Raw genomic sequence first — 27,825 nt, forward strand, 5'->3', positions numbered from 1 at the left:
TATTCAACAGTAACCAAACAGTAAAAATGAATGAAAACCAATTGACTCCTACTGTAGCAAAGCTTTACTGAATCATGGTCAGGTATTCCAGAAAAAACAAACAAAATAAAAGATATAAAATTGCATTTGAAAAAGGTCACAATCTGTGTGTTTTTTTCCAGTCGGCTCGATCAGTAATACGTTTCCTACTTCTTCTTTCTGTAATTAGAGAACACCTCACCGCGTCTCAGTGTCGTAACAATACCAGCAGAATAATCTTCAGAAAAATATATATAAATCTACTTCGTATCTACAGCCAGCCGATGCCGTAATACCGACAATACATTAAAACTGCTCGCTACAACACTTTTGGACAACACGTCATATTTGAACACCGAGTAGTGGCATAAATAAACGGCTAAGAAGACATTGTGGAACAGTCGGCTTCCCTTCAATGAAATCAGCATCATAATGAAAAAGCTACACAGACATCCCTTCATGAGGGTCTAGACTTTGTGATTATGACGTATGGGGAGTGTTGAGTCCACCTTTTAAGAGTCAACGTGATACATTTCAATAATAACTCAGAGAAATTGTAGAATTAGGCCTCAAATAAACACGAATAAAATCAGCTCTTCAGATATTTCGCGAGTTTTCCTCCAGTTATGAACGACGTCAGTGATTGAGAATTTAACGAGCGGTAAAGGTTTCCACGCCGCGGCGTCTCCGGCGCTCTCAGACGAGACGGCGTGAATACATTCATTTCCATAAGGCAGGTCGAAGCTACGGCGGCGCGCGTGAATTTCAGGAGCCAGATGTTCTGCAAACGGGGTCGTGAATTAATTCAGATATGCAGAAGCAGCTTCTTGCATTTAAAATAATTGTTCGAAATGAAAAATTGTCGCAGGTGGAGGCAGTGAAAACATAGCAGAGGATCACATCTTACACAAAACGTTAAAACTTCCAACTTTTCACTCAAAAAGTCACGAGAAGAGTTCACGAAGCAACACGACGGCTCCAAAGCAGAGACCGACTTTCGTCACGCGTGTACGAAAATGTGTGAATTCATAAGAACTGCTGTGAGCAAATTCATGAGTCAAAAAAAGGAAAAGTAAGAAGAAGATTTAAAAAAAAAAAAAAATCATCAAAGTGGTCAGCTACATTGTCATCCAATGCAAAACATCGATTTCAAAAGGTCCAGTGTTGCAAAAAAATAGTCCAGTGACGTCTTCATATCCAGTGGCTGCCGACAGACGAGTCTCACGTGGAGTATTGGATACAAATAAAAAGGGACAGGACAGCATATCAATACTTTCATCTCTTAGAATCAACACTTTAAGTCACTTTTTCTTCCAGCTTCCTTTCAGTCCTTCATCCGGTGCACGTCAGCAGAGCAGCGCTACATTCTGTGTGATCTGTGAGTGTTCAGACGAGCTCAGAGTCGCAGTGATCCAGTGGTGAGAATAACCGGCAATAAAACAGCACGATTAAAAAAAATAAAGAAATGGGAAGAATGCGGCTCTAAAAGAGACAAACTTCCCTTGTGTTTTACGCAGCGTACCTTTCAGTGTCAAGAGATGTTTAGTGCGTCAGCCCCGAAGTGAACAACAATAAAAAACGCTTTTCTACGAGGAGATGTTACCAGTTATGAGGGACAGAGGTTCGGCTGACTGGATGGATGAAGCAGATCGCAGCTCGCGGTCCGTGAACTCCTGCAGGAGATTCACAGGTGAAGTGTTCTTACGATGTTAATACTGGAGCTAAATGTTTTTGTTTTAACCGTTACATAAAAAAACTAGGCTTTGTGTTACATTATCTTAAAAAACTGTCATCGTATTTCTATTATTTTCCTGTGCACTGGGGTCAGTTTGTCCAATCTGTCTGTCAGCGTGGGTGCTACTGTGTTTTGCAACATGCCTCCTCCCTGGTTCCACTTTCCTCCAAGCCCTCAGTGTTCACACTTGCTGGTGTGTGTGCGTGCGTGTTTGTGTGTGTGTGTGTGTGTGTGTGTGTGAGTGGATGGGCGAGGTGGTTGCGGCGGAAAGCAGTCGGGGGAATGTGGCGATGGCCGCTCTTCCTTCCTCCATCAGAGCTCAGTGGTTAGGAGACCTCTGGGTTTGGCTCCATCCCCCGAGGCCGGCTGCTGACCCACAGGGCTGTAGGACACGAGAGAGAAGGCATCAGAGACGGACACGACTGTGCTGCCGAAAGCTTTAACACGTTCACCGAGGGGTTAGGAGCAGGTGGGTTCGTAAAACACACAAAAACTAAGAGAGGAAAAGTATCCATCACAGCAGAACATCATTCACAGCTCTAATTATGTGCTGTAAAAAGTACAATCTTCCCTCTGACTTGTAAGTATAACATTGTGTTCAATTGAAATACTTGAGTAAAGCACAAGTAACTCAAATGTGTATCCAAGTACAGTACTTCAGTAAAGGTACTTCACTAGCTGTCACTCCTCCAGGATGGGAAACCTCAGCAGTGACTCGCTGTGTCTTATTAACACTGTGCTGAAGCCTCAAAGTGAGCTCAGGATTTCTCTAAATAGGACCAAGCATGTGATTCAGGGCACTTGGACACTCCTCTATGAAGGGCGTCATTTCCCTGCATGACCAGCAGAGGTCAGCATACCACCTAAAGCTCGCTTCAGAGACCAGCTTCAGGTGCTCCGGGTTCAAATCTCGAGAGTTTTACCTGGCGGAGACGGTGTTACGCGTGTGAGCGAGGTGGGGGAGGACTGGGGCGAGAGCTGCTCCCCCGTCCGCAGGGAGGAGAGGGTTGACCTTAGCAGCGGGGTCAAGGTCGAGGAGGCCGTTAGTAAAGACGCCAGGAGGCTGCATTAGATTGGGACGAGGGAGAAGGAAGGAGGTCATTCTCTACAGAGCTTCTACATCGGGCAAAGTGAACAGCAACTATGCGAGTGCATGTGGAACAATAAAAAACACACCCAGCCTTGCGTCATCGGTTTCAGGTCAATGAACAGAATTTTAAATGAAATACACATGAAAATCTTCCAAAACATTGAATAAGTTCATGTGGAGGGGAAAAAGGCAAACAAAAAAAAGCCAGGGAGACAGTCGAACATGAGAAAACGTAGATGAAGAGGTGGATCACTCACAGCAGCTGTAGGGATGATCCAGCGAGGTGTGATGGGAGGTTTGGGCTGCTGCACTGATGGTAGCTGGGAGACAGAATAACCACAACACTTTATTGACCACACGATGGTGGTGCAGTCTTCCTCCTCTGATCCCGGATGCAGGTTTACTTCAACAGATCCCCGCTGCGGTGGGACTGTGACTTACCATGGGAGTGGGGTCAGTGAAGTCAATCAGGTTGTCAGACGGTGGGGCGATGTGCTGCAGGTCAACTTCCTCCGCTTTTACCTGCAGAACGCACCACAACATACAAGCAAAGAAACGTAAACACAACCTCCGCATGACGTGAGATCCAAGAGGAGCCATATAAGCAGCATGCACAGTACAACTCCATTAAAAGTAGCATTAGACAGGTTTTTGCTCTAACTTATTATGAAGTGCTGATGACAGAAATTACGGGTTGGAGAATGACAAAGTTTAGATTACGCCTCGCTTTAAACGGCGCAATTCTGTCCGACTGCGTCGCGATCTAACCGAGGGCTCGATTTTCAAAAAGGAAGAGTTGTGTCTATACAATAATAACACAGAAGGTTAGCCATGTTGCCGACTGCGTCAACGATAGTCGCCGGGCTCAAAGAAGAAGGGAAGTGATCGTAGTATTGGAAAGGCGACGGGAGAAAGGTTGAAAACTTCACTCTGGTTAAAAAGCTGCTACAATAAGACGGGGTCACGAGCGCCCTCATGACAAGCGACACATTCAATGTCGTGAGTTACCTTTAGTGCCGTGCCTTCGCCGGCAGACTCAGAGGGCATCTTGGGAACGTCTTCTGCGAGCCTCTCGACGCTGATGAGCGGAAAGAGAGAACAAAACGAGTCAATGACAAGGAACTCCAGGTTTCTGTTCCTCTCACAAACATTTAAAGTTCCTCCTTCTTGGGATAAAAGTGATTTAATGCTCATTTCATCAGTGCATTTATTAAATATTTCGTGTTCATATGGTTCAAGTAATCTCTTTATTGTTATCGGCGGCCATCACACAGCACAAGGTCACGTCTTCAAATGGCACGTTTTTCCACAAAGGTTTTACACCGGTTTAAAAACAGCTTAAGATAAATGAGTTCAGTTATTAATTGATTATCAAAATTGTGTTATGATTGACTAATTGACTAATCAATGCATTGTTAAAGCACAGCATGAGCCTCCATTCACCAGCCGGTAGAAGACAAACAGCCGGCAGGGCAGAGCATTTACTGCATCAATGAGCCCGAGGCCGGACCGCCTCTGTGCATCGTCTGGTCAAGCGTCTGTGTGCGTCTGTATTTTGTGTCGTCCCACAGTAAACACTTATTGAGCCGAGACGCCAGAAGTATCCAGGCAGAACTCAAGTCATGTGACTCAACACATCCACACACATACACACACACGGGCGCACTGTTAAAACCTGCCAACAGATGGCAGCAAAGACCACAAAACACGTAAGTCTCAGATGGATGTTGTGTGTTAAGTGTTATATTTGTTTTATGCTCGGTTAGGGGGCGAGCTTATATAAAAATTGCACAGTGAGGATACAGGAATTGTGCAGTTAAGTTGATACCATTGACATTACATTTAACTGCTTTCTACCTTCCTTTATTCATTCCTTCTTAACCTCCGAGAGGTCCAGGCCTTTTGTTTCTTTCTGTTAAACTTCTAACAGCTGCAGTAGGTGAAATGACAATGACAGTTATATAAAATGATTTTAAAAAAAGGTGAAGGCACAGTGAGTTATATCAATGTAACGCATCCAAATCTGGACAGTGTAGTAGTCACTAAATGTATTGTTTGACTTTTAGATAAAAGGGAGGAAAAACAGATGTGTGTCTGTCCTTTTTCAGACGTTTCACTCTCATTTTAATGAAGAATTCACCAGGTGGACACATCACAGCGTGCAGACTGAACTAGTGGACACACAGACTGACCTGGCCCCGGCTGATGACACCAGTGGGGCGGACTTGAGCAGCTCCCAGGAGTCTTGGATTTCAGGGCGACCGCTGACGGACAGAGACGAGTTGCTGCCCAGTCGCCCGGTGCGCACTTTCAACCTGGAAATAGACAGACGGCACAGCGATTTGGTGTTTCTACTCATTGCTCAATAGGAGAAAAACAAATCCAGTAAAGTAAAATTATGACGAATCAATATTTCAATGGGCTGCAGGCAAGGAAGAATATTGAAATGGATTTTTTTAAAGAAGAAGTGGAAGATATATACATTGTATATTGTTACAAACTGCATTTCACAAATCTTACGTGACTCATCCTCCTCTCCCTTCACCCTGAGCCACTTACTGCCTCCGATACAAAGCAGCAACGGAGATTTGCTCAACAATCTGTGGAGCCTCGCTTGTAGGAACGAGCTGAAGGTGATGTAATGTTTTCTGAGCTACGCTAATACTCCTCATGAATATTCAAGCGGGTGATGAGCTCCAGCAGCAGGCAGCGCCCAGATTGGCTGAGACAATGTGTTGACAGTTGGCATGACTCAGGAAGATGGAGGAGGGGAGGTCGGGGCACATTTCAAGACAATAGAGCACAAGTGACAATAGCTTTTCTCCTGTCCATGTTTTCTCTGCACTGTACAATTTTAAAAAAAGGACAGAAGAATTGAAGCTGAAAAGATAATACAAAAAAAGTACATCGTTGAATACATCATGGGAGCCTGAGCAGAAACACATTAAAAAAAAATAGTTTTTACAGTGTGTGGTCATACCTGGCTGAGGCCTCCTGCAGGTTACAGTTCTTATCTCCAACCATTACCACGTGTTCCTCCAAAGATCCCTACACAGCGGAGCAGAGCGATCGGTAGACGGAGGCTTGGTTGACTCACAGAATACTTTCACATTAACATTGAATGATATACTGCAGCTATGATGATGCGATCCCTCATTGTTGGACCGTATACAAGGTTTGAAAGTCAGAAAAGCCTTGGCCCTGGCTGATACATTAAGTAGAAATACAAGTTTCTCAAATGAGAAGCAATCGCTGGACAATAAATTGCATACAGTTGAGTGGGGTGTGTTCCTCACCTTGAGGGCAGCAGCCTCAACTTGTGCTTTCAGGATGTTGCTCTTGAGACCCTCTGGGGTGCACAGTGGAGTGACAACTGAACTACTGCCCGAGCTGCTCAGACCACACTTCTCCGTGAGCTTCAACACGTCCTCCTGGTGCAGCAGGGTCGCGCACACACACAAAAAAACCAAGAGAAAAATATGGTTGTTACTTCTGAAGAAAGCAGAAAACATCCCTGATGTAATGTCTCTATGCAACAGTGTTACTATCCGTCTTTATCAAGGTTTTTAGATCTTGGGATAAAAAAAACGGGTGCAAAAATTTAACCTAGACACTATATGAACAAAAACTCACCTGATTGTTCATGGCCATATTCACATTGACATTTTTTGGAGAGCCAAGAAGCGGACTGCTCTCCAACTCCAGCTGCTTCAGACGAGCTGCTGCTTCTGGAGCGACACAGCGGTAAAACTTAAATACACGCGGATAAAACTACACATCGATGATGATGAAGAAGGAGAAGAAGAAGAATTTAAAAAGGTCAGACTTCTAAAACTATTTTCAAACATCTTCTCATTTCCAAACGACGACATCTCTCGTATAACTCTTCAGTGTTCTCCACGTTGTGGCGCTCTGCGGCCTCACCAGCGAGGTTGGGAGGATCCTCCCCGGTGGCGGCGTAGCTCGGTCCAACCTCGTCTGCAGCCGCCTCCGTGGGAACGACGGCAGCCCGGAGGACGTCATCAATGCACGTTTCCATCAGGTCAGCAGCCATGGGCATACTAGGACAGAGGAGACAGGAGAGGAGGATATGAAAGAAGCGGCATGATCCGATTGTTTAAATATAAACCAAAACATACGAGTAAAAGAGTGTTGAATTCTACAGATGTACAACTTACCTGCAACTTCCAAAAGGACATGAATGAACTCTGCAAAGATTTCAAAACTGGCCCATGATGATTTTTTTGGGGCGGGGCGGACAACTTTCCAGAAAAAACAACATAACTCAAATGAATGTTGAATATAGAAGCTCACTGTTTGGAAAAATATCTGGCAAAAGCAAAACATGTCGGTTCAAAGGCGTTCCAGTGGGTTTGTAAAGCCATCCATCGTATTTAGAATAAAAAATAAAAGGTTTGTTATCAGAAGTTACTGTTCCTTCTACCAGAAAGATAAAAAGGGACCCGTGTGTCCAAGAGGGACGCTCTTAAGATAAATAACGTTGGTGAAAATGTCTTCCCAAGAGGTAAAGCAGGCAATAACCTCTGAGGAATAAACACGCTGTAATATTCGGAGAATCTGAAGTCCACCTGAAGCAGAACATTTGATACATGGATTTCAGTGGAAGCTCTTCCAGCAGCCAAGTAATTACCTCATATCCATGTAGCCTGAAGACACAGCGAAACATAGAAGTACGTATTGCTTATAGTGGCTGAGAGAACCAGAGCTTAGGCACAACGCACACAAAGATGTGACGAAAAGTATGATGCTTTTCCCCGAGGACTCATAACCAAATATAAAAAGAAACAAATCTAAATAAAAACACTCCCACATGTTACATAATTCATGAAGAAAATAGTGAGGACGCATCCAACCTCCATGTGGGTTTTAAAAACGATGCAATGTGTTTACAGTGAAACGCACCACATGTACATTTGAGAGATTTCATATAGGAGATGATGAATATTTTACAACAACCCAAAAGGTTTAAAGCAATAAAGTGACAGCCAATGTCATGTTCAATCCTAAAAAAAACCCGGTGTTTAGATTTAGAGCTTCATAGTCAGCAGCAACTATTTACCAACCCGCTAGCTTCAAGCTAGTCATATTTCTAATATTATTTGTACCACGTGTTCAATGGCGAAGCTGCAACTTCACAGCAAAAGAAGATAGAAAATATCATCTGATCCGGTCGTCCTTCTTCAGCAGTGTGAATACTGAAGTGTGATTTATCAAAAACACACCAAACTACATCGTCTTCTCAATCAAGAGGGATCCTGTCTTTATTCTCTGAAATGATTTTAAACGCAGTTCAGAAAGATATACATCCTTTGGTCAAAAGCTATGTTGTAAACATTTCACTAAGCAATAATGTTAAGAAAATCATCTTCATTGGTTGAACCGTGCAAGAAAACATTGTACAGTGACGTCGTCGAGGTTTAGGCAATAATTCAGTTATCGTCAACTTCACACGTCAGTCAAAGCCACTGCGTTGGTGGCGGCGTCATTTCATTATAAACCTCCTCACCGTCCCCACACTACAGGAGCTGTGTCTACAAAAATAATAAACAATTTACATTTTGATTCACTTTTGAACATTTGAATAATGGGATTGTGCTCGTTGGACTTTCAGCCAAATGTTGGATGAAAAGGTCATTTGAGTGTACAGTTATTCTTTGTGCTAAGTTACCAACTTCTCTCCAGGAAGACGAACGCTTACAGACGGGGAAGATATTGACCTTCTTATCCAACTACCTGTCAAAACAGAGCAGCAGATCCATAAAATGTGCAGAACGGATTAAATACAGAATAGAGAAAATCATATTTTCTTATTTCAAAATGATTTGATGTGACTAATGCAGCAAAAGTGATTGAAATATCATTTAAAAAAAACACTAAACTAATTTTGAGAGGCCGAGAATGGGAACAGAAGAGGACTTAGGTAAACCCTTCAGGCAGGAACTATGGGACTTATTGTTTCCTGACAGTCGAGAGTGGAGTTGAATTCCTAAGCCTCACATTGATACCATCTCTCCCCGGCCGGCCAGTTTCACCATGAGGTTAAAAGTGAAGGACAGAGGAAGGAAGGAGGGAGAGAGGGAACTGTCAATGGAGCAAGGGTCAAGGAAAAGTGGAGGGAATCGAGTGAAACATTAAAAAAAAGGGAGCGTTGCATGTGATGGCGAGCTCTTGGAGGTGTCAGTCTGTGAAGGAATGTGTGATACTTTGAGCGGTTTGTGTCGAGGAATGTTAAAAACGCTGCAAGTCACACCAAATGTGTCCTTCCATGTGGTCCAGTCACCGCCACAAAACACCAGAAGCTTCTCACGGGTGAGTCACCGCGGAGCCGTTCACTATGTCCAATTCATGTCAGTACGGAGGGCGAGAGCGCCGTTGGTTCCTCGGATCGGTCCAACGCCTCGTAGGGGGAGCTTTGATGAGACATGAAGGTGAAGGGTGGAGAGGAGAGGAGACCTGGAGGAGAACAGGGTGGAGGAAAATGGACAATAGGGAAGGGGATGTAAAGAGATGTGAGGGTGAGTGAGGGGGTGAGTGGAGGTGAACCACAAGCTAGACTGGCGGGGGAGGAAGGGAAGCGAAGATGAGAAGGAGATTGTATGCAAATGAATGGAGGGAGGGAGGGAGGGAGAGGGAACAAGGAGAAACAGCTAGTTTGACGGGTTTAAAGAAAGGAGCAGGAGAGAATTTGAGGCGGCTGGTAACATGAGTCTGAGAGCGAAAGATCGTCGTCCTTTGAAGTGTAATTTGGTGCATATGGGCCGACGTGCAGGCCATTTTCTCAATTTTACATAATTTCCTAAGGCGTTCATGGGTGTGATGACCCGTCGCAGTGTCAGGATACGTCGATGCCATGCAACTGGTGGCACATTGCCTCTGCTGCGCTGAACACCAGCGTGCATTTAGGTGTGTAAGAGTGCTGTGACGAGTTGTTGTGAGACAAACAGCAAGTGAAGTGGACTGGATGTCTCTGGAGCGTCGGTGACCTGGCTCTGCACCTCCAGCGGCTGAGGCCTGATGGGTTATGTCAAACCTGTGTTTACACATTCACTGCTGGAGGCTCCGAGCCGGAAGCTGTTATTCACGATGACGGCTCCACCGGGAGGATAAGAGACGAGGGCGCACAGAGTTTCCCCACTGTGAGCGGCTTGAAGAGCAGACCTGATTTACAGCAGACGAACTTCTGCTGACCTTCCATTATATTCCTTATACTCTCTTGATAAAGAGAGGAGAATAAACTGTGATGATTGTATTCCAATGGCAGTGACGTGCGAGTTATCTACTCTCACTTATAATGATGTCACAGAGGAGAGAAGGGGAGGAGCTTAAAGGAACGAGAGGAAAGCGTAAAGAGAGAAAGCAACAGATTCAAACAACACTGCATTGCTTCTTAAAACTGCGAGAGAGCAAACAATTAAGTAATTAATTCATTATTAATGGCTAACATTTCATTGTTATAACAAATGCAGCTCCTCTCAATGACTATTTTCTTGTGAATGATCTTTCATGATGTTTTACATATAATTTGGATTGTATCATCAGTACGAAGGCATCTTATCACAACTTCACATGTATGAGCATTCGGCGGAAGCAAATTAGTAATTATTCTATTTTGTGCTTGGTAAAGTTGGCGGATGACAGACGGAGGGAGAGAGGAGATTGATTGCTCAAGTGATCCATGCAAAGTCAAAAGTGCTCGGTACTAAAAGCGAGGGAGAAAGGAGTGGGAGGAAAAAGGGATTAGTCTGAAGTATTAATGGTGTCGTCTCTTTCAAAGCATCCTCCTTCGGTCCACTGAGTCAGTAGTAAACGGTTGCCATGGGCCGATCGCATCAACAAGAACTCAGTGCAATATCTTGTGCTGACAAAATACACAACAACTTGCAGGTCTTGGTGGCAACGCATGTTTTTAAACGTGGGCCTGCAGCTGGTAGGTCTTCTCCAAGGAAAACAGTTCTGTTTGTAATCTTAATCTCGTTTGAAAACACTTAAAAACGGAGACTAACTGGGAAGTGAAATATCGGACGCCTTTGCGTTTCCCACGCAAAATAGAAAGAGTGTGTTGACATGCGGGGAAGAGGAAGCCTTTAGGATGTACCGTTTACTCTTCGAGCAAGGTCTTTCCAAGGTCATGTCTGCGCATCCTGTTTTTCTGGGTAATAAATGAATAAAAAAGACCCCTGCTTTAATAATGCCAGGCAATCCTCTTAGTACAACTGACCAGAAATTTACTTTACTAGAAACCGGATCAGCCTGAGCTGGAAATCTGAATGAGCTTTGTTTCACAGAAGCCGGAGTAGTATGACCAAGAAGAAAGAGTTCCTACTTTACACTCTGGAAAAGTAATTTGTTACGCTTTCACCAATAAAAACATTAAATGTGTTTTGGTACGTGCTTAGCATCATTGATTAAAATGATTAACTTCAACTCATCTTCAAATATCTTGTGATCCTTTTACAGTCTAGAAGATAAGTGAGGGTTTTAAAAGAGGAGCAGGAGGTTCACAGGATGCACAGCATGACATTAGAGGACTGAGAGGAAAGACATCTACACACTGGAATGCACCGAAGCCTCGAAGAGATCACATCCAGAAGCTGAAATCAAGTCCCGTCACCGATTCATGACGGCAAAGAGCAGAACCCAGCACCGCACGCCCCAAAAATCACCAAATCATCTCGGGCCCGATTAGGTTGGCTTTTCATGCTGATCAAAAGCGGACAAACAGCAAATCACAGGAGACCGTTTGGTCACAAGAAAACCCTTCTCCAAAGCCGAAATCAGAAAGCCCGCCAATGCACAGCGCCTGATTGGTTGAAGCCAGAGCAACGGCAAGGTTCATGTTGGATCGTACCTACCTGGCCTCCAGACAAGACCAATTTGTCCTCAGTACATTTTAATACTGGAACACACAGGGGGACAACGCAGGTTTATAGCAGAGCAATGAGCATACATATTCGCATGTACATTTACTTGTTCATTCATACTCTCACACAACAAAAGCGTCACAAAACTTCATTCGGAAATACCGGATTCATCAAAGACAAAAAACATTCTTATTGATGCTGTTCAGAGTTAGTGAGAACAGGTCAGCTGATCACTAGGACAGTTTATGTGTGTCAAATTTAAAAAAAGGCTGGCAAAATCCTGACAGGCGTACGTCTACTTCTTCATCTTCCCTTTCTACTTCTTGTCTCTGTTGACTACTCGACCTGCTACTTTTCTAAAGGCAGTCCACCTTCCTGGAGCTTGAATCTGCCTGAACATTGCGCTACTGAATTATGGTATGTGCAGAGCTCTAAGACACACACACACACACACGCATGTGCAGAAACACTCAGTCACTTCGTTGTTCAGGCCATCGTGTTTCTGAGAACAGCCTCACGTACATGTTACAAGTACGTAAACTTGAGAGTGAGGAAATAGAACAGCCAGCCACAAAAATACTCTCTCCCACCTTCTTTCCTGCCGTCCGTGGTCACAGCGAGATGGGGTGAGTGGATAAGCCACTTTAAGCCACTCTCGTGGCTTTAGACCATGAAAAACACACCTAGCTATCCACCCTCTTCTTTCAGCACCCAACAGGGTCAACCATTCCTAACCAGGTCTCGTTTCCCTTAGCATCAGGTGAGCACTGGAGTTAGCCGCCACTGGCATGACAAATTAATTGGCATTTAACTTAAAAACATGCATCCAAACCCTTTAAACATGCAGTCTCTAAAATGCCTATTCATGTATTTCAACAAATAAGGGAGCTGAAAATAAAATAAAAAGGGGCAAACTCTGGTACCAACCTCCTTTTTTCTCCTCCAGGACTCCTGGGCAGAGCTTCGATTTCCATCGGTGTGCAGGCAGAAGCAGCTACCGGGCTGACCACGGGCACAGCGGACCAAGCACTTCTACTGGGAGAAGCCTGAGGCCGGAGAGAAAGAGGAAATGCATCGTCGGCACAGAGAAAGATGAGATTGGAAGGTATTGAGGATGTTGAGAAAGGGAAGAGGGACAGCTGTGATCTCTCTACAGTTAAACATTATTGTTGTGGTGAATGCATTGAAATGTTATAAACTGTTTTATGTTTGTTATGTTTTTATGCTGAATCTAGTCATGTAAATATACTTTACTACGCACCTTGTTGACTCTGCTGGAGCTGACTCCGTTGCCTGAGGAAAGAAGGCTGCGCAAAAAAAGAAAGTGAACAAATTATCCCCACCCAAAAAATAAAGAAAATAGCAAACACCTTTAACTAAACTGGTTTTCCGTGTCGCCTGAACACTTAAGAACAATGAAGAAACAAACCAGGGGCTCTTAAAGTCCATTAATGCTTTTCACAGCGCACATTGCTGGTGTTAATTTGGCTGAGCAGCCACCGTGGGCGTCAAATTACATTGAGACTGTGACATGAACCACATTCTGGGGCAATGGAGTCGTACCATTGAGTCAAACTTATGACATTATCTTTTCCGCTAAGTTCTTTTTTAAAAGTCGGTTTCAGGTCTGCCAGGTAATCCATGAGCAAAATCCACATCTCTATATAAAGGCAGTAATGCAACGTCTTTTCAACACAGCTTTAAATACTTTGTTGCCTCAAAAAGGACCTGAACTGTCGCAGTCTCGGCCTGTCCAATGAGGTGTGATAAAATGTCACAGGAACATTAATCATCACAGTGCTTTGAGTCAACTGGTCCCATGACAGATTAAAACTGCCACTGACATCATGTATTTTGCCCACACGCACACACGCACACACACACACATCCCAACAACAAAAGGCTACTTCTGCAACGAGATTACGAGTCAAGGCTTATGTGGGAACTGAGCGAATTAAGAGAGTGTGAGTCACAGATCTGTAAGCAACGGTACTTAATAACTGTATATGACATAAAACTAAGCGATGTCCAATGCAAGTCTTTCCATTGTTGTTATTTATCGCCACACAGCGAGGGTACGACAGTTGGGAAACAATATAATTTCCACATAAATCAGCTGATGTGAAAGTGATCGCCCTTAAATAAAAGCTTGATAAAAGTAAAAGATTCAGTCGATGGCACATTAACATTGTTTATGTATCAAGTGTACTCACTCCTGGGGATGGAACTGTCCTGTAAAAACACAACGAACAGAGAGGAAGTGTTAGATCCGAGGGTTCGTGCATGATTAAAACATGTATTTTAAGTTGTGATATCGATTGTTATGTATTCAGGCAGTATATGCACATATGTTGTGCAGGTGTGCGACTGCAAGGGAGCCGTCCTCACCTCTGTTCTGCATGGTTCTTCTGGAGTAACGTCGACTGGGCCTCCTCTCGAAGGAGGCCGACCGCCTGGCTTTATTGGCTTTGGTTGTCTGGTACTCCGTCTTCCCACTGGACACAACAACACAAATACACATTTTACGTGTGCAAGGGCTTCAGTTTGATCGCAGCCGAATCAAAGCGGGCCAAACCATAACATACAAGAAGAAGCATTCCTTCATGATTCTTGGGTAAATAAAATTGTGCCCCACCCCCTCCAAAAAAAAAAGAAAGTCACAGCGGTGACCCCCGCTGAACTCTGGACTCATTCAAGCGAAAACCTATTCACAATAAACCCTGTAACCTCTGTGTAAAACCAACAATACTGGCAATGCTTATCCAACTGGGTAATGTTTAAACACACACTGAAGGGAGCTAGCGAGCCACTGCGGCATGTGGACATTGAGTGCCACTAAAAAAGTGTCTGCATGTACTCACGTGTACAGAAAACGATACCGTGCACCAAACTAGGACCATGGCTGCTGGTATGTTCCAACAGATCGCACAGAAACAAAACACGCAGCTCTCTAAATGCGTGTCATCGGCAGCCCCCCTCCCAAGTCTTGTTGTTGACCGAGCCCAGCTGCAATGGTTCCCAACACTTATCTCAACTCTCAGATACAAGTCCCTCACTGAAGGACTCGTAAATGTCGAAGTAAAGCAACCGACAATTGACCTTTTGATTCACAAATTACTAGAGAAAAAAAAACTTGTTCTTGATTCAAGTTATATAAAATGACTGAACAGTTGATGTGGTAAGTAAAAAGGGGCTGAATACTTGAATAGTACTTGTATTAATTGAGATAAAAATGAATTGACATCAGTTTTTTTTGGTTGATCAGTGGGATAAAATACTAAATGAATAATTAGGACTTAATTGTAGTTTAACAGTAAAAAACTAAAAAAAATATGGAGGAACTGTGCACTTTAAATGCTGTTAAAAAAAAAAAAGTGAAAAATCTGTGTTGTTACTGCAGAGTTTATGGAGTGAATTTTAAGAACGTTAAGCCGCTCAGCCAAGAAAAAAAAGCGCCTCATTGAAAAGCCTCTTGAAGCAGCACATTGGTCCGTTACCTGTATCTGAAGCGTGATCCCATGCGTATGAATCCAGAGCTCGCAGAGTTTTTTTGCACCGGCCCTCTCAGCCTAAAGAAAGCATGATGTTCAACGGCACACTTCCACAGGTGCTTGCAGGCCTTTGGGTGGTCCATCCTGAAGACGAAGGTGTGCTCCTGCTCTTTGCCCTGGGGAGGTTTGGTGTAGGGTAAGATGTAGGTGATTCAGAGAGGAGGAAAAGATCCTAGTGTGGTGAGTGACATACAACATTTACTTTGTATCGTGGATATCTTCAGCCAGAGTCACTCCTGCAGTCCGAACAAATAAATATTCAGTAAATTAAAAGCTCATGTGTTATCTCTTGATTGTAGAAGAAGATGTGAAGAAAGGTTGTTACACTACAGAGTACCAAGAAATAAATAAATAAATAAATAGTCTAATGCAGATCTGAACAGCTGGTAAAACCACCACAAAACAAACTTCAACATTCTAACTTTTAACAAGCAGATTTTTCTGTGGCAAGTGAAAGAGAGCAAAAATATGTGACAACTCACAAGTGTACCTAAACGCAACCTTCAGATCTGAAAAGTTCAGACAATGCGGAAGTGCCTGAAGCTTCAGAGTGACCGAAGCAGCGCTCACGAGCTCAGAGACAAACCGAGCAATCTCAAGAGTGATTTTCCAACTAGCCACCTGTTTTGCAATATTTAGAAACAATGGGATGCAACTGTTTTGCTTCATCAGTCTAGTGATACAGAGGGCCGACGTAATTTACTCTCTCACTCTTTTAAATGCAGTGCGTGCGACAAACAAGCATCCTGGTACAAAGTTGAGAATTGCAGTACATATAGTAAATGGCTGTGGGGGAAAAAAAGACTAGCATGTGGCATAAACCACTTAGGACAGAGCTTTGCGCATGTGTGTGTGTGCGTGTAGGAGTTGGAGAATGGTGCATACCAGAAATACCAAAGGGGGCAGGCTTCTTTATTAACCTCACTCACAAACCTCCAGGATGGACATAAACAGACTCTCCTCTCTCTCTAACACACACACACAAACACACACACTAGCCTCTGGGTAGTACAATGCTAAGCCTTGTTTCATTTCGACTTGGAACCAGCCTCTTTCGGGGCTCAGGCACCGCTTCCAACAAAAGCAATATCCATTGATTGAACATTTCGTTTTTGAGACACTTGGTTTGTTCTTGCTTGTCAGCAAATGGCAGCGTTGTTGTTACTTCTGCACGCCTGTACCCGCAACTAACTGCAATACACTGAGGTGTGGTGTTATTCTGTGTGCCCTTGCTCGCAAACAGGAGTGTCTTGCAAGTGTGGCCAAATGCAGCACATTCTTCATAGTCAAAGTATTGAGATTGGGTTGTTGATAAACTGTTATCAAGAGGGACGACTCTGGGAGACTGAATGCATGTTGAGCATTTTCAACATTCCACTGCATGACAAGTATCGGAGTGTGTGTGTGTGTGTCTGTGTGTGTCTGTGTGCGTGCGCTCATGCTCACCTGGTCATCGTCCTCCACGACCACCAGCGTCAGTTTGCTCTTCTTAAAATCCAGACACGTGATCTTGGGCCTACAACACACATCCGACAAACAAATTACGAATATTGAAAACTTAAAAAAGTGGTTTCTATAAAGCACTGAAGAAAAATATTTCAGTAAACTGTGATGTAACCAAACGTACCAGAAGAAGAGCCCTATCTTGGTTTCTCCTTCAAACACCAGAACTCCAGTGGGTGTCAACCCCAGACTGTACTCATTTCCATCTCTTGCCTGTATGACAGATACGGAGAGACACCAAAAGAGGCAAGATTATGAACCTTATACATATTAATAGGAACATTCTTACAACTTTCCCTGAATCATAAAGGACACTTTGGATTCAGGGTACGTAGCACATGCTAGTGAGAAAGAGCGTGTGTCTGTTACCTGCACCATATGCATGTCCACCCCATACATTTCTAGCCACTTGGCTTTATTCAGGTAGTTTATTTCAGCTTGGGCTGGCATCTGACCTCTGACAGAAAAAAAGAGGGAAGAAACAGAAAGACATTTCTACATGTTCAAAAATATAACTGCAGCATCAACCCAAAAGGGACACAACTCCCAGCATGCAGACTAAAGTACATCCTTTTACTATTATTATAAGACACCCGCTTTCTCCTTACTGATCCTCAGTTTAACTGACTGTCCATACATAGGTACAGCAGTTTAGTGATAGTGAATGTATTACCTGCACTCCTTCCATTTGTTGTATACCTCCACCTCCATGTCCTCCGTCTGGTTGGGGATGAAGCGAAATTCTGACACCAGTTCCCGATTATGTTCCAATGGATCACAATCACCCAGCTCAGCTGAAAACACACAGACACACACACACACAGTGAGCAACATCGCTATACAGGATGGCTTACATCAAAGCGCTCTGTACAGTTTCTAATACTGGTAATTCAGTGGACAATTAACTGAAGACTCACAATCTTGACATAAGACTTGTGTGTTCACAACCTCGGCAAGAGGACCCCGAGGGAGTGAGTCCCATACTGTGGCAGTAGGAAATCCTAATGTGCAAAATAACCAACAAGCCCTCGCTCATGTCACCGCGAACACAAAAAGTACTGATGTGCATCTGGTCTCTTTCTGGACACGAGGCCATTTTATCAGGTGAAAAAAAGGGAGACAAACAAAATGGACTGAGGCGAGAAAAAGCAAATCCTCCCAGGATAAAAATGAGAATAGTGTGTTGAAAGAGAAATAGGATAGAGACTGAAAAGCTTTGGTTCTGATTGCATTTTGCAGTGTTTGGTCGTATCGGAGCAAATAGGCCCTCACTGAATTGAGGACAGCCTCCGGATATAGAGAAGAGAAAAGATTATTTTACTTTATTCCAAAACATCAATTGTCAGTGGATCAAAACATAATTTTGAAAAAGGGAAAGTGAAGGCAGGAAGCTCAACCGAAGGAAAGAGAGAAGTCAGAAAGGGTGCTGGATTAGGGGGCCTCTGGAGAGGATGGAGCACTAATGAGCTGGCATTTGCCCCACAGTGACTGTGTGAGACTGTGTGTGTGTGTGTGTGTGTGAGACTGTGTGTGTGTTCAAGAGTCGGTGCACGCAATCCCATTCAATAAACGTCTCTAATGATTCACACTTTGTTCCTCTGAAGCAGCACTCTTTCCATTGCTCTTGGAGTTAAACGCTGCATTTCTAACTTTCAGAAACAGTATGACTGCGTAGTTTAAAAGTTATGGTCTCTTTATGATTCAACATTTGTTGAACAAGTAAAAGCAGAACCAATTATTTTCCACGGTGGACGTCGGAAATAGTAACTGTTTTCACGCAAAATAACCACATAAGGTCGAGCGAGTAAACTCACGTGAGTAAAGCGCAGCTAATTATTGCGAGGCTTTTGCTGTGAACGCAGCATAAGAGTTTGGAGCAACGTCTGTTGGGGAGGAGTCAAGGTTCAAACAGATGCAAGCTACGTCACTGCAGATTGCAAACATACCAGCTTTCTTGGTATGCGAGTGTACCGAAAACTGACAAACGCTTGTCTGACTCGCACCACTCGTACTGGTATGAGCACAAGCTAGATTTCTGCTACGAAGGCCTTTTGGTGGGCTCTGTGCTGCGAACGCTACAAAACACAAAATACTGGCAGCTCTCACAAAAGGTGATCCCAATTAACAAACACGTTGGAGTTGGAGAGAATCCCGGATGCCGGCTGTGCTCACCTTGTATCGAGAAGGCAGCCAACTCCACCACCGTCTCAAATGGACATTCTAGCCTGAAAGTACAGACACGGTAAGAGTCAGCAACATCAAGGAAGTGAAAACACTGCTAGGGGCCAAGAAAATCCCCCTCTGATCTTCACTGAGGCCTTCTGGTCTTTACCACGTCCTCTTATTATCCAGCCAAACAATTCAAAAGCTATTCCTTTGTAGTAAAAACTTACGAGAGTATTCCCAGTCCACTTACAGACGACAGTTAATCATATTCACTTCCCCTGCCTTTCATAGAAACTTATTAACTGATAAAGAAAGGCAATGCAGTGCATTGTCCTTGTCTAGTTATGACAAGTTAATCATCTCTTCGTCTGTCCGTCTTTCTCATTGAATATTTATTTACCACAACTCAACATTCTGTGCATAGTAACTTCATTAAGATGGATGGCAGTCGAAAGGTAAAAACACACAGGAAATGACTTACTTTCCACTGAGGATGTCTTGCTTTAACTGCAACACAAATAGGTATCTGAAAGAAAAACAACAGATATGATGGTGATATCTGAATCAATCGGGCAGTTTTATTAAAAAACAAATTACATTTTGTTTGTTAATCAAAAAGGAGAATCATCGCAAAATGTACTTGCTAGAATGCTTAAAGTAATGGCTGATTCATCCGAGTGAATGACGTTACCCCGAAGGAACTCTACCTCTATTATTTTTGTATATAAACGGACAGTATTTCATTTTTAGCTCCCTCTCCACTGACACACACGGCATCCTACTTGTACAGCAATCTGTTCCAGCAGAAGACATAACACAGACTCTCTTAGGAGATACGAGATAAACGGCTTTACAAAACAAACAACCTCAAGTGACCCATTTCACCTAAAATGAGAGTTCAAGAGAAAGAAAGACATGGAGTTTAAATGTTTGTGGCTGGACTCACCTGGTGAGCTCCTCGTGCAGGTTGTTCGGTTCTGAAGAGTAGAACTTGACTCTCAGGTGGAGGCAGTATGGTGGGCCGACTAAAACACAGATCACATTGACAGCTGTGTAAATACGATGGAGGTAAACAATCACTTTATTATGTGTTAACAAAAATACCAAGGTGACGTTTTGTTTTAATAAACCGTCTCACAGACCAGATGCACCAAATTAATTTACACTCACACAAACAGTGTTTTGCTTTAAAAGGGATATAGCTAAACAACACTAATGACTAATAATACAGAAGTGTGAACAGAGCGTTTGTTTTCATTGGATGTTTTAATGTACATAAAGCAAGTAAGTATGCATGTCTGTGGAGGTATACTTACTTTTCACTTGTTTTTTGATACTTTTTGTAACATCGAGCCAGTGCTGAAACAACAAGAAGGTGATAACATTTTAACATGCTTCAACAGTGCAGAGATGAAGTTAGCTGGAGTAAGAATAAATCAATACTAATGGCAATTTATCTCACAAGTATAATAGACTATTATACTTGCCCTAATTCACTTTTCAAACATAAAATATTTATAAATGCAAATGAATGAATGAACAAAAGTTTAAGTGGTGAGTTACGTTCATGAAAAGTTGAATTCTGGGAGGTCTTTTGTCAAAATACAACACACAAACTCACACACACCATTGTGCTCAATGACGTATTGCATTACCTAGACCTCAACTCCATCACAATAAAATGCTCGACCATAAAAAGACTCCCTCTAACCTAACCCTAAACCACGCCTGAACCCTCAAAACAGCTTTTGAAGGTCTATCCCAAAGTGTCCTTAAAATGTCCTCACTCTGAAGGTCTTAAACTCAAATTGGTCCTCACAAAGATAGCTGTGCAAGTGCACACACAGACACAGACACACACTAAAGTCACTGATCTGTGCTGTAATTCTTCTTGGAAGTTCCGGCTCTATGATGCATGAAAAATGTCAAGGAGAGGCGGTAGTGCTGGTGTTTGTGTGTCTGCACGTAAAGAGAGAGATAACTGAGGGAGTCCCAGCACTCGCTAGTCTCCTCTCCCCCATGTTTCTTATCACCCACCCACCCAACACACACACACACCACTCTTTTGACTCTGTCCCTCCACCTCCTCCTCCTCGATGCCGCTTCCTTCAGTTACATCCTCACACTGGCTTTCCCTCCTTCCACGGCCTTCACAGTGCATCAGCGTGAAGGAACAGGGTCACTGGCAGCCCGGTGACTTAAACCAGTTTGTCCCAGTCAGACCACAGCCTGACTCCCAGAGCTGACAAGATTCCCATAACCAATCCCTTTATCCCATTCACCAGGGAGGAGAGGCCCTGCCTAAAGCCTTTCTTTAAATGGGTGAATAGTGATCGAGACTGAAATCTGAAGGCTGGCCGTGAACGTGAGAAATAGTGAAATGTACACGTTCAGCACTTGGATACAATTAGCAAATACATAATGAAACATGATTACACAAAACAAACCTATTTAGGCAACCTACAGTATGGCAAAGACGCAAAACATAAAAAAGCAAACAGTTCAGAGAGAATCATCTCCAGTCTCACCGGCACTTGTGCCGAGTCCATGAAGCGCAGTCCGAAGTAGTCTTTCTCTACGATGTCCAGGTGGTACATGATCTGGTCAAACAGCTCCTCGCCTTTTGCTTTTTTCTGATCAGGGAAACACAAACACAAATATACGAGTGAAAAATTATATATTTTTGATATCAAAATAGTTTTTAATACACACACTTGGTAAATATAGTAATACCATCTGTCACCGTGTGTTTATGTATGTATACACATACACACACACACACACACCCCTACCTGTATTTTTCTACCTGGTTGTTCCTAGCTTTTATTTCTATGTAAATACATCAAGAGAAATGCAAAAAAAAAAAACAACTCAAATTCTTAGTCTGTGCACACATACTTGTCCAATAAAGGTAATTCTGTTTCAGATTTATGTGAAGAAGTTCAAAACAACAATATGAGTTCTTCCCTCTGGCCTCTTTGTTGCACCTCTGAAAAAAAGTTTGGAGCGGAGCTTGGTTGAAATGTACACACTCAGGTTTGTGTTTCATGTATTTAAACACAGAGATATGCGAAAATATTCAACACAAAGTACTTCATAAAGTAAGTTTTAATACGTGTTGCCCTTTTTCTGACAGGCCCGTACCAGTTACTGCCTGTGTTCTGTCTGGGATATCTCTCCCTCACATGTGCACTCACACTCACACACACACACACACACACACAACTTCCAAACCCCACCATGAGCCACAGCGACAGGGTTTCAATGGTAACATGGACTGAAGTGCCCCAGACGTGGAGGAGCTGAGGGAAGTGGGGTGGCTGGACGCATCATGTGATCAGCTGGCTCTCTGGGGCGCTTCACATATCAGGCCATCTAGGATTTTTACTTTTCACTTTAATACATTATAATGGTTCTCCCACTCAAAATAAGTCTTGATTTCACTTCATGAGAGTAAACATGTAAAGCTAGTTTGAGCCACTGCATCCGAAACGCATTGTTTCTTTGAGCCATTGTGTAAATAACACAGGACAAGTAGTCAGGTCCAAACGGTGTCCATCGAGATCAGCTCACTGAGCGTTAATGCACGGTGATGTTCTTGGCAACAGGAATTTATTTGGCACGCCTTTTTCCATTTGCAGCAACTTTCAAGGACAACTTGATAAACTATGTGCAACATTTTACCTACAGAAATCTGGACCAATTCACACAGTATGTCGTCAAAAAGAAACACGCCAGAATTGCACAAGGTAAGGAGCAGGGCAAGGGTGCGCTGAAGGTTTCCCTGTGTGTGTACTCACACACACACACACCCAGACCCACACACACCAAGAGATCTCCTGGACAGCTCAGGGGGGCTGGCCCCATGCTAGATGGCATAGTTGAGTTCACAAGGGATACCGCACCCTTACAGTACCCAGGGAGAGAGCGAGAGAGTACAAAGGGCTCATTGTGTGTGTGTGTGTGTGTGTGTGTGTGTGTGTGTGTGTGTGTGTGTGTGTGTGTCCCAAGGCCTTGTTATATTGCCTGTGGTATTGTTCGGCTGTTTGCAGTCTTTCTGCCTGTGAGCATCCAGCTCTGTGTCTCAGTTACATTGAGGTATTTAGCTGATGCTCTTATCTCCTGTAATTTACAAGTCTGTTAAACAAGCCAGCGTCTCTCGTGTGTGCACATTTTGAAATGTCCAAAACACAATGTCCAGAGTAGGTAGAGGACCCGGGTACCACAAGGAAATTCTGTCTGAACTCTTCATAAATGCTCGAGATACGACGGGGAATACTATATTACACTCTTTGTTTTTCATTTATAGTATTGCTGTCAAGAAATGGAAATAATGCCCCAAAAAGGTTAAGGCGACACTGTTTTCCCATTACACTGCAAGAGATGATCAACAATTCACATGTCCATTAAAACAAGGGATAAGATATCTAAACATGGCTGCACATTCAACCACCAAGACATTTTGGTTATATTTTCCAACTCAAGAACACGCACACACACTCTAATTCCCGACTAACTAACAGCAACGACTTATTTTGTGTCAAAATAAATAAAGCTTGCACGTATACTTAACTTTGGCTCTGAGCTTTAAATCTACAGCGAGAGAAAAGGAAGTTGGAGGCGGTGACACGGTGGGTGGCAGCAGAATGGGGAAGAAAGATAAAGAGAATAGAACGAGGACGTAAATAAATTTAAAAAAAAGGGAGGAACGTGAATCATAAGGCTGTGTGGAATTATGTTTGGACATGGATGCCGCAGAACAAAGGTATCCCTAGGAGCCAACTTTGGGTGGCCTTACGTACTTGTCACACACACACACACACACACACACACACACACACACACACACACACACACACACACACACACACACACACACACACACACACACACACACACACACACACACACACACACACACACACACAGTCAGTCAGTTAAGCAAGTAAAGGAGTCCTATTCAGTTTGGGATTGTTGCCCTCTATTTACAACCACCTGAACGTCTAAAAAGAAAGAAATAAACTGCACCATTTGGCAGGGGGGTCCCCCAAATTTATGCAAGCTTGAGTTGAATTGACCTCTACTTAGCTGGCTAAATTCTTTACTGTGGAACTAAAATTCTGTCAACCTAAAAACAAAGTAAGTCTGAGTCTGGTGAACTCAATGATAAGCATGGCTGAAACACTGATTGTGGGACAATGACTTTTTTTGTGTGCAAATCTGCTCAGCTTCCCCTGTCTACTATCAGAGGACTTCCTTTATGATCAGTTCCCCGTCGTATCTCGAGCATTTATGAAGAGTTCAGACAGAATAGCCCAACAACAACAACTCAAAACCATCAATGCCCCTAAGGGCTGTCTACACACATTACTTTGAAGCATCGGTCTAGCTGACATTTCCCCCAACTGAGTTCTGCTGCATGAAAAAAAGTTGCACTGAAGCGGCACTTACTTATAGCACGTTGTAGTTTGGATTAATAAAGAAATTGTTCTTTCTTGATTCTTGTTGTTCTGAGTTCACGGTTGAATGCACTTATTGTAAGTCTCTTTGAATAAAAGCATCAGTTAAATGAAATGTAATGGAAGACAGTTGTCTGGATCTTTGAAAGGAATCAAAACGTCCTTCATCCTTAGCACAGAACTTTACTGTTATTTTTCTGTACTGCTTCTCATAGCTGTGTCAGATTCTCCCTTACAACCTCAGTAGAGCCAAAAACACTGAATATTTCAAAGTTTTCAGTGGTGACGCAACAAAGTGAAGCCTCCAGTTCCAAAAGGCAATACAGTATGTCAACACACACACACACACACACACACACTATAGTGTAATGAAGGGCACCAACACTGACACAACCGAGAGTAGAAACCTTTGAATAAAGTTGTTAGGGGAAAGACATATATCATCATAAATAATGGCCATGTTGTTGTTAGTGGAATGCAAATGTAGGAGGAAAACTAACTGGGTTTCTCCTCAATGTCCTATCACTTGGAGATAGACTGATTACAAGACAGAAGGGTCTGCAGAAGCTACCTATACCTGGGGGATGGTACGCACACACACACACAAAAAAAGCTCCATTTGAAACCTCACAACTTAAGGCCAGGCCTCTGCTGGAATGCATTCAGATATCCAATCAAATTTGGAAAAATTTCCCTCAGGCACACAGGAAAAAAAAAGGCATGAAAGCACACTTTCTAGTTCAAAGTCAATTAACCCTATCAATGAAAGAGGAAACAGGAAAAGTCCCAACAAACAACTAATATAGTTTTGTTAAACATTCCAGTAATTATTTATATGCAAAAACTAGAGATGTACCAAAAGAGAGGAGTGAGAGAAAGGAAAGACTGACTAGGAAAGACTTAATGATCTGGCAGCTTTTAGACTATGACACTCTCAAAAATGTGCGACTTCACTTGTGAGACGTGTTGAATAAAATACGTTCATGCATTCTTGCCCAATAAGCTGGGAAGGAATGCTCGAATCCTGGTTGATCCTTGTTTCATTTACCGCGACCAAGTAACGACCTATATGTAGAGAACAATCTCTACAGGACAGCATTTTGAGTTTAACTGAGAAGACAGATATAGTAATAATAATCATTATGAGACTTATTTCTTGCAATTCACACCAAACGGCAAAATGTCAAGATAAGAGTGACACAGGAAGGTTCGATACCAGACTGGCCTCTCAGGAATGCTGCAGATTCGACTCATGGAACGCCAGTGGAAACAAGGTAGCAAAAATGTGAGTCAAGCAAAAATAATGGTCACATGAGGGGAAAAACATCCATATATTCATGCCCTAGAGATTCTTACACATGGCATTTTTGTAAACCAGCAGAAGCCTGAAGTTTTGTTTAGGAAATGTTGATACAAAGAAACAATTAACAAACGAGAAGTGAAGAAAAGGACTGAAAAATTGAAGGAACAGCAAAGTGAGCGGAAGAAATGGGGAGAGTGAAGTTCTGCTGTGTGTCCACTTGGTGATGAGCATTACACGTCATGTGATGTGGTCATGTGATCAACTTTGGGATAATGGAATTACAGGTGATCAGCAACGGTAACACACACCCACCCCTACCAACACCACCACCCACACACACACACACACACACACACACAGTTGAAGCCCATTTGACACCAACAATAAAACACAATCTACGGCTTTGCATGTTTGCTCAAAAAGTGTCAAAGTGTAGAATAAGTCTTTCTATCCAATTTAAAATTAGCAAAAGAGAGAAAAAGAGCGTAACAGAGAGTGGGTGGCCATAAAAGAAATATATATATTTTTCCTCTGTAGACCACTGATGTCTGGCCAAAGACATACCCTGACATAAATTGCCTCAACTGGTTTCAAACTGTATTTATACTAAATATTCTTATGCTGCAACTTAAAGCTCCTACGGGTTTTACATGCCCTGAAACTCAAGTAAAACCATTTTCAAAATGTCCTTCCAAATGTTGCAACACACTGCTGCAAGCATCTGGGTGATGACGACCGGTAACGTCCACATTGTGTCACAATGAAGGCGAAAAGCCTTAAACTCCAGCAACCCTCCTCACCGGCAGGTCCACGCTGACGTCCGTCCCGTCCAGTAAGGACACGCGGCAGGTGATGACAGACTTTGAGTCCCCGGCAGCGGGGATGTGCGTCGTGGCACGCTGGGCCTCCCGTAAGCGAGTTTTCTCTGCGTGTTTCCGGATGGAACGTCGGCCCAGCGTCCTGCGCAGGAAACTCAACATGATGGGAGGGATGGAGGGTTACACTGCCACACCTGGAGGAGAAGAGAGAAGGTATTAACACACACATACAATGTTAAGTTTGTGTACTGTGCATGCTTGCAGAACTGTTTCATATTTTAAAAAAAAAAAAAAGTGACAGTAACATGTGTTGGTTTTTTGTACTGTTGTGATGTCAGCTAGTTAGTTTTCCCATCATGCATACCTGCAAACTAACAGGTGGGCCCATTTGTTTTTATTAGTATATAGCCAGTTAACATTACCCAACATTCTGGGACCAGGCAAGGAAACTAGCCAACAGTATTTGGCCTTATATATATATATATATATGTATATATATATAATAACTGAGTAGTTTGCCTGGCTATGTCAATTAGCTACAGGGGACAAACACCAACGTAGATGATGACTAACTAAGATGGCTTGAATATATTTTAATTTATTTTGAATATTGAAAGTAACGTTAACTCGGCCTGGGGAGATGAATATTCAATCTTTAAACTTAAATGTATCCGGTTATCGTGTCTGCATGAGCCTTTAACGTAAACCCAGTGACGGGAGGGGGGGCTTATGATATTAATTAAAATTGTACTATTGCTTTTACAAAAAAACAAGTATTAAAAAAAACATTTACAAAGAGAAAACCGGTCAAAATGGACTGTAATAAACCTCTTGCAAAGTCTAAAATAATATAAATATACCAAAGAAATAAACAACGTAACCCATTAGCTTCACAGTTGTGCCCAGTCGAGGCCTGAGATAACGTTACTGGTGTAATAAGCGAAGAAAGCAACAGGTGTGCGCTTGTTTTACAGCTCGAGCTAACGGTTAGCAATTAACGTGCGGCAGCGCAGAAGACTCCGGCCGCGCGAGAGGGTCCCGTGCAGCAAAACAAACGCCGCCTTTTGCTCGGAAAGCCGTATCCGACGTCCACTTGCTCCCGATAAAGACATACTTACAAAAATAACGACTTCACGGGAAAAGGACGTCCGTTGGCCTTGGAGACGAGTAAACAGCGACCTTGTACATGTCCATGTTTGTAACTTGCTCCTCTTTCTTCTTCTTTTCTGTTCTCCCCACCTCGTTACTACCTCTGCGGGGATAATTTTCTCTCCCAGGTCCCAACAAAAAGTAGGAGGCA

The 27,825-nt window shown here is 43.0% G+C and overlaps 1 protein-coding gene across 1 annotated transcript; it reads right to left on the bottom strand.

Annotated features, from left to right (window-relative positions):
• Positions 1 to 1,284: 1,284 nt before the first annotated feature.
• On the bottom strand, positions 1,285 to 27,825 carry epb41l5 (erythrocyte membrane protein band 4.1 like 5). Its single transcript, XM_068572252.1, has 26 exons — positions 27,644 to 27,825; positions 26,508 to 26,719; positions 21,474 to 21,578; positions 20,262 to 20,304; positions 19,892 to 19,970; positions 19,427 to 19,471; positions 18,952 to 19,004; positions 17,453 to 17,573; positions 17,149 to 17,236; positions 16,904 to 16,992; positions 16,723 to 16,792; positions 15,223 to 15,392; positions 14,114 to 14,220; positions 13,939 to 13,957; positions 12,987 to 13,032; positions 12,653 to 12,771; positions 6,768 to 6,904; positions 6,477 to 6,571; positions 6,140 to 6,274; positions 5,824 to 5,891; positions 5,036 to 5,158; positions 3,852 to 3,921; positions 3,285 to 3,365; positions 3,101 to 3,163; positions 2,677 to 2,816; positions 1,285 to 2,135 (listed from the first exon to the last, which is right to left on the bottom strand). Exons 2-26 carry the CDS (start codon positions 26,685 to 26,687, stop codon positions 2,066 to 2,068), a joined length of 2,316 nt encoding a protein of 771 aa, XP_068428353.1. The 5' UTR covers positions 26,688 to 26,719; positions 27,644 to 27,825; the 3' UTR covers positions 1,285 to 2,065.

The sequence above is a fragment of the Clinocottus analis genome, unplaced genomic scaffold (assembly GCF_023055335.1).
Source record: "Clinocottus analis isolate CAN_PGR_092001 unplaced genomic scaffold, fCliAna1.0.p SCAF_12, whole genome shotgun sequence".
Classification (NCBI taxonomy): domain Eukaryota; kingdom Metazoa; phylum Chordata; class Actinopteri; order Perciformes; family Cottidae; genus Clinocottus; species Clinocottus analis.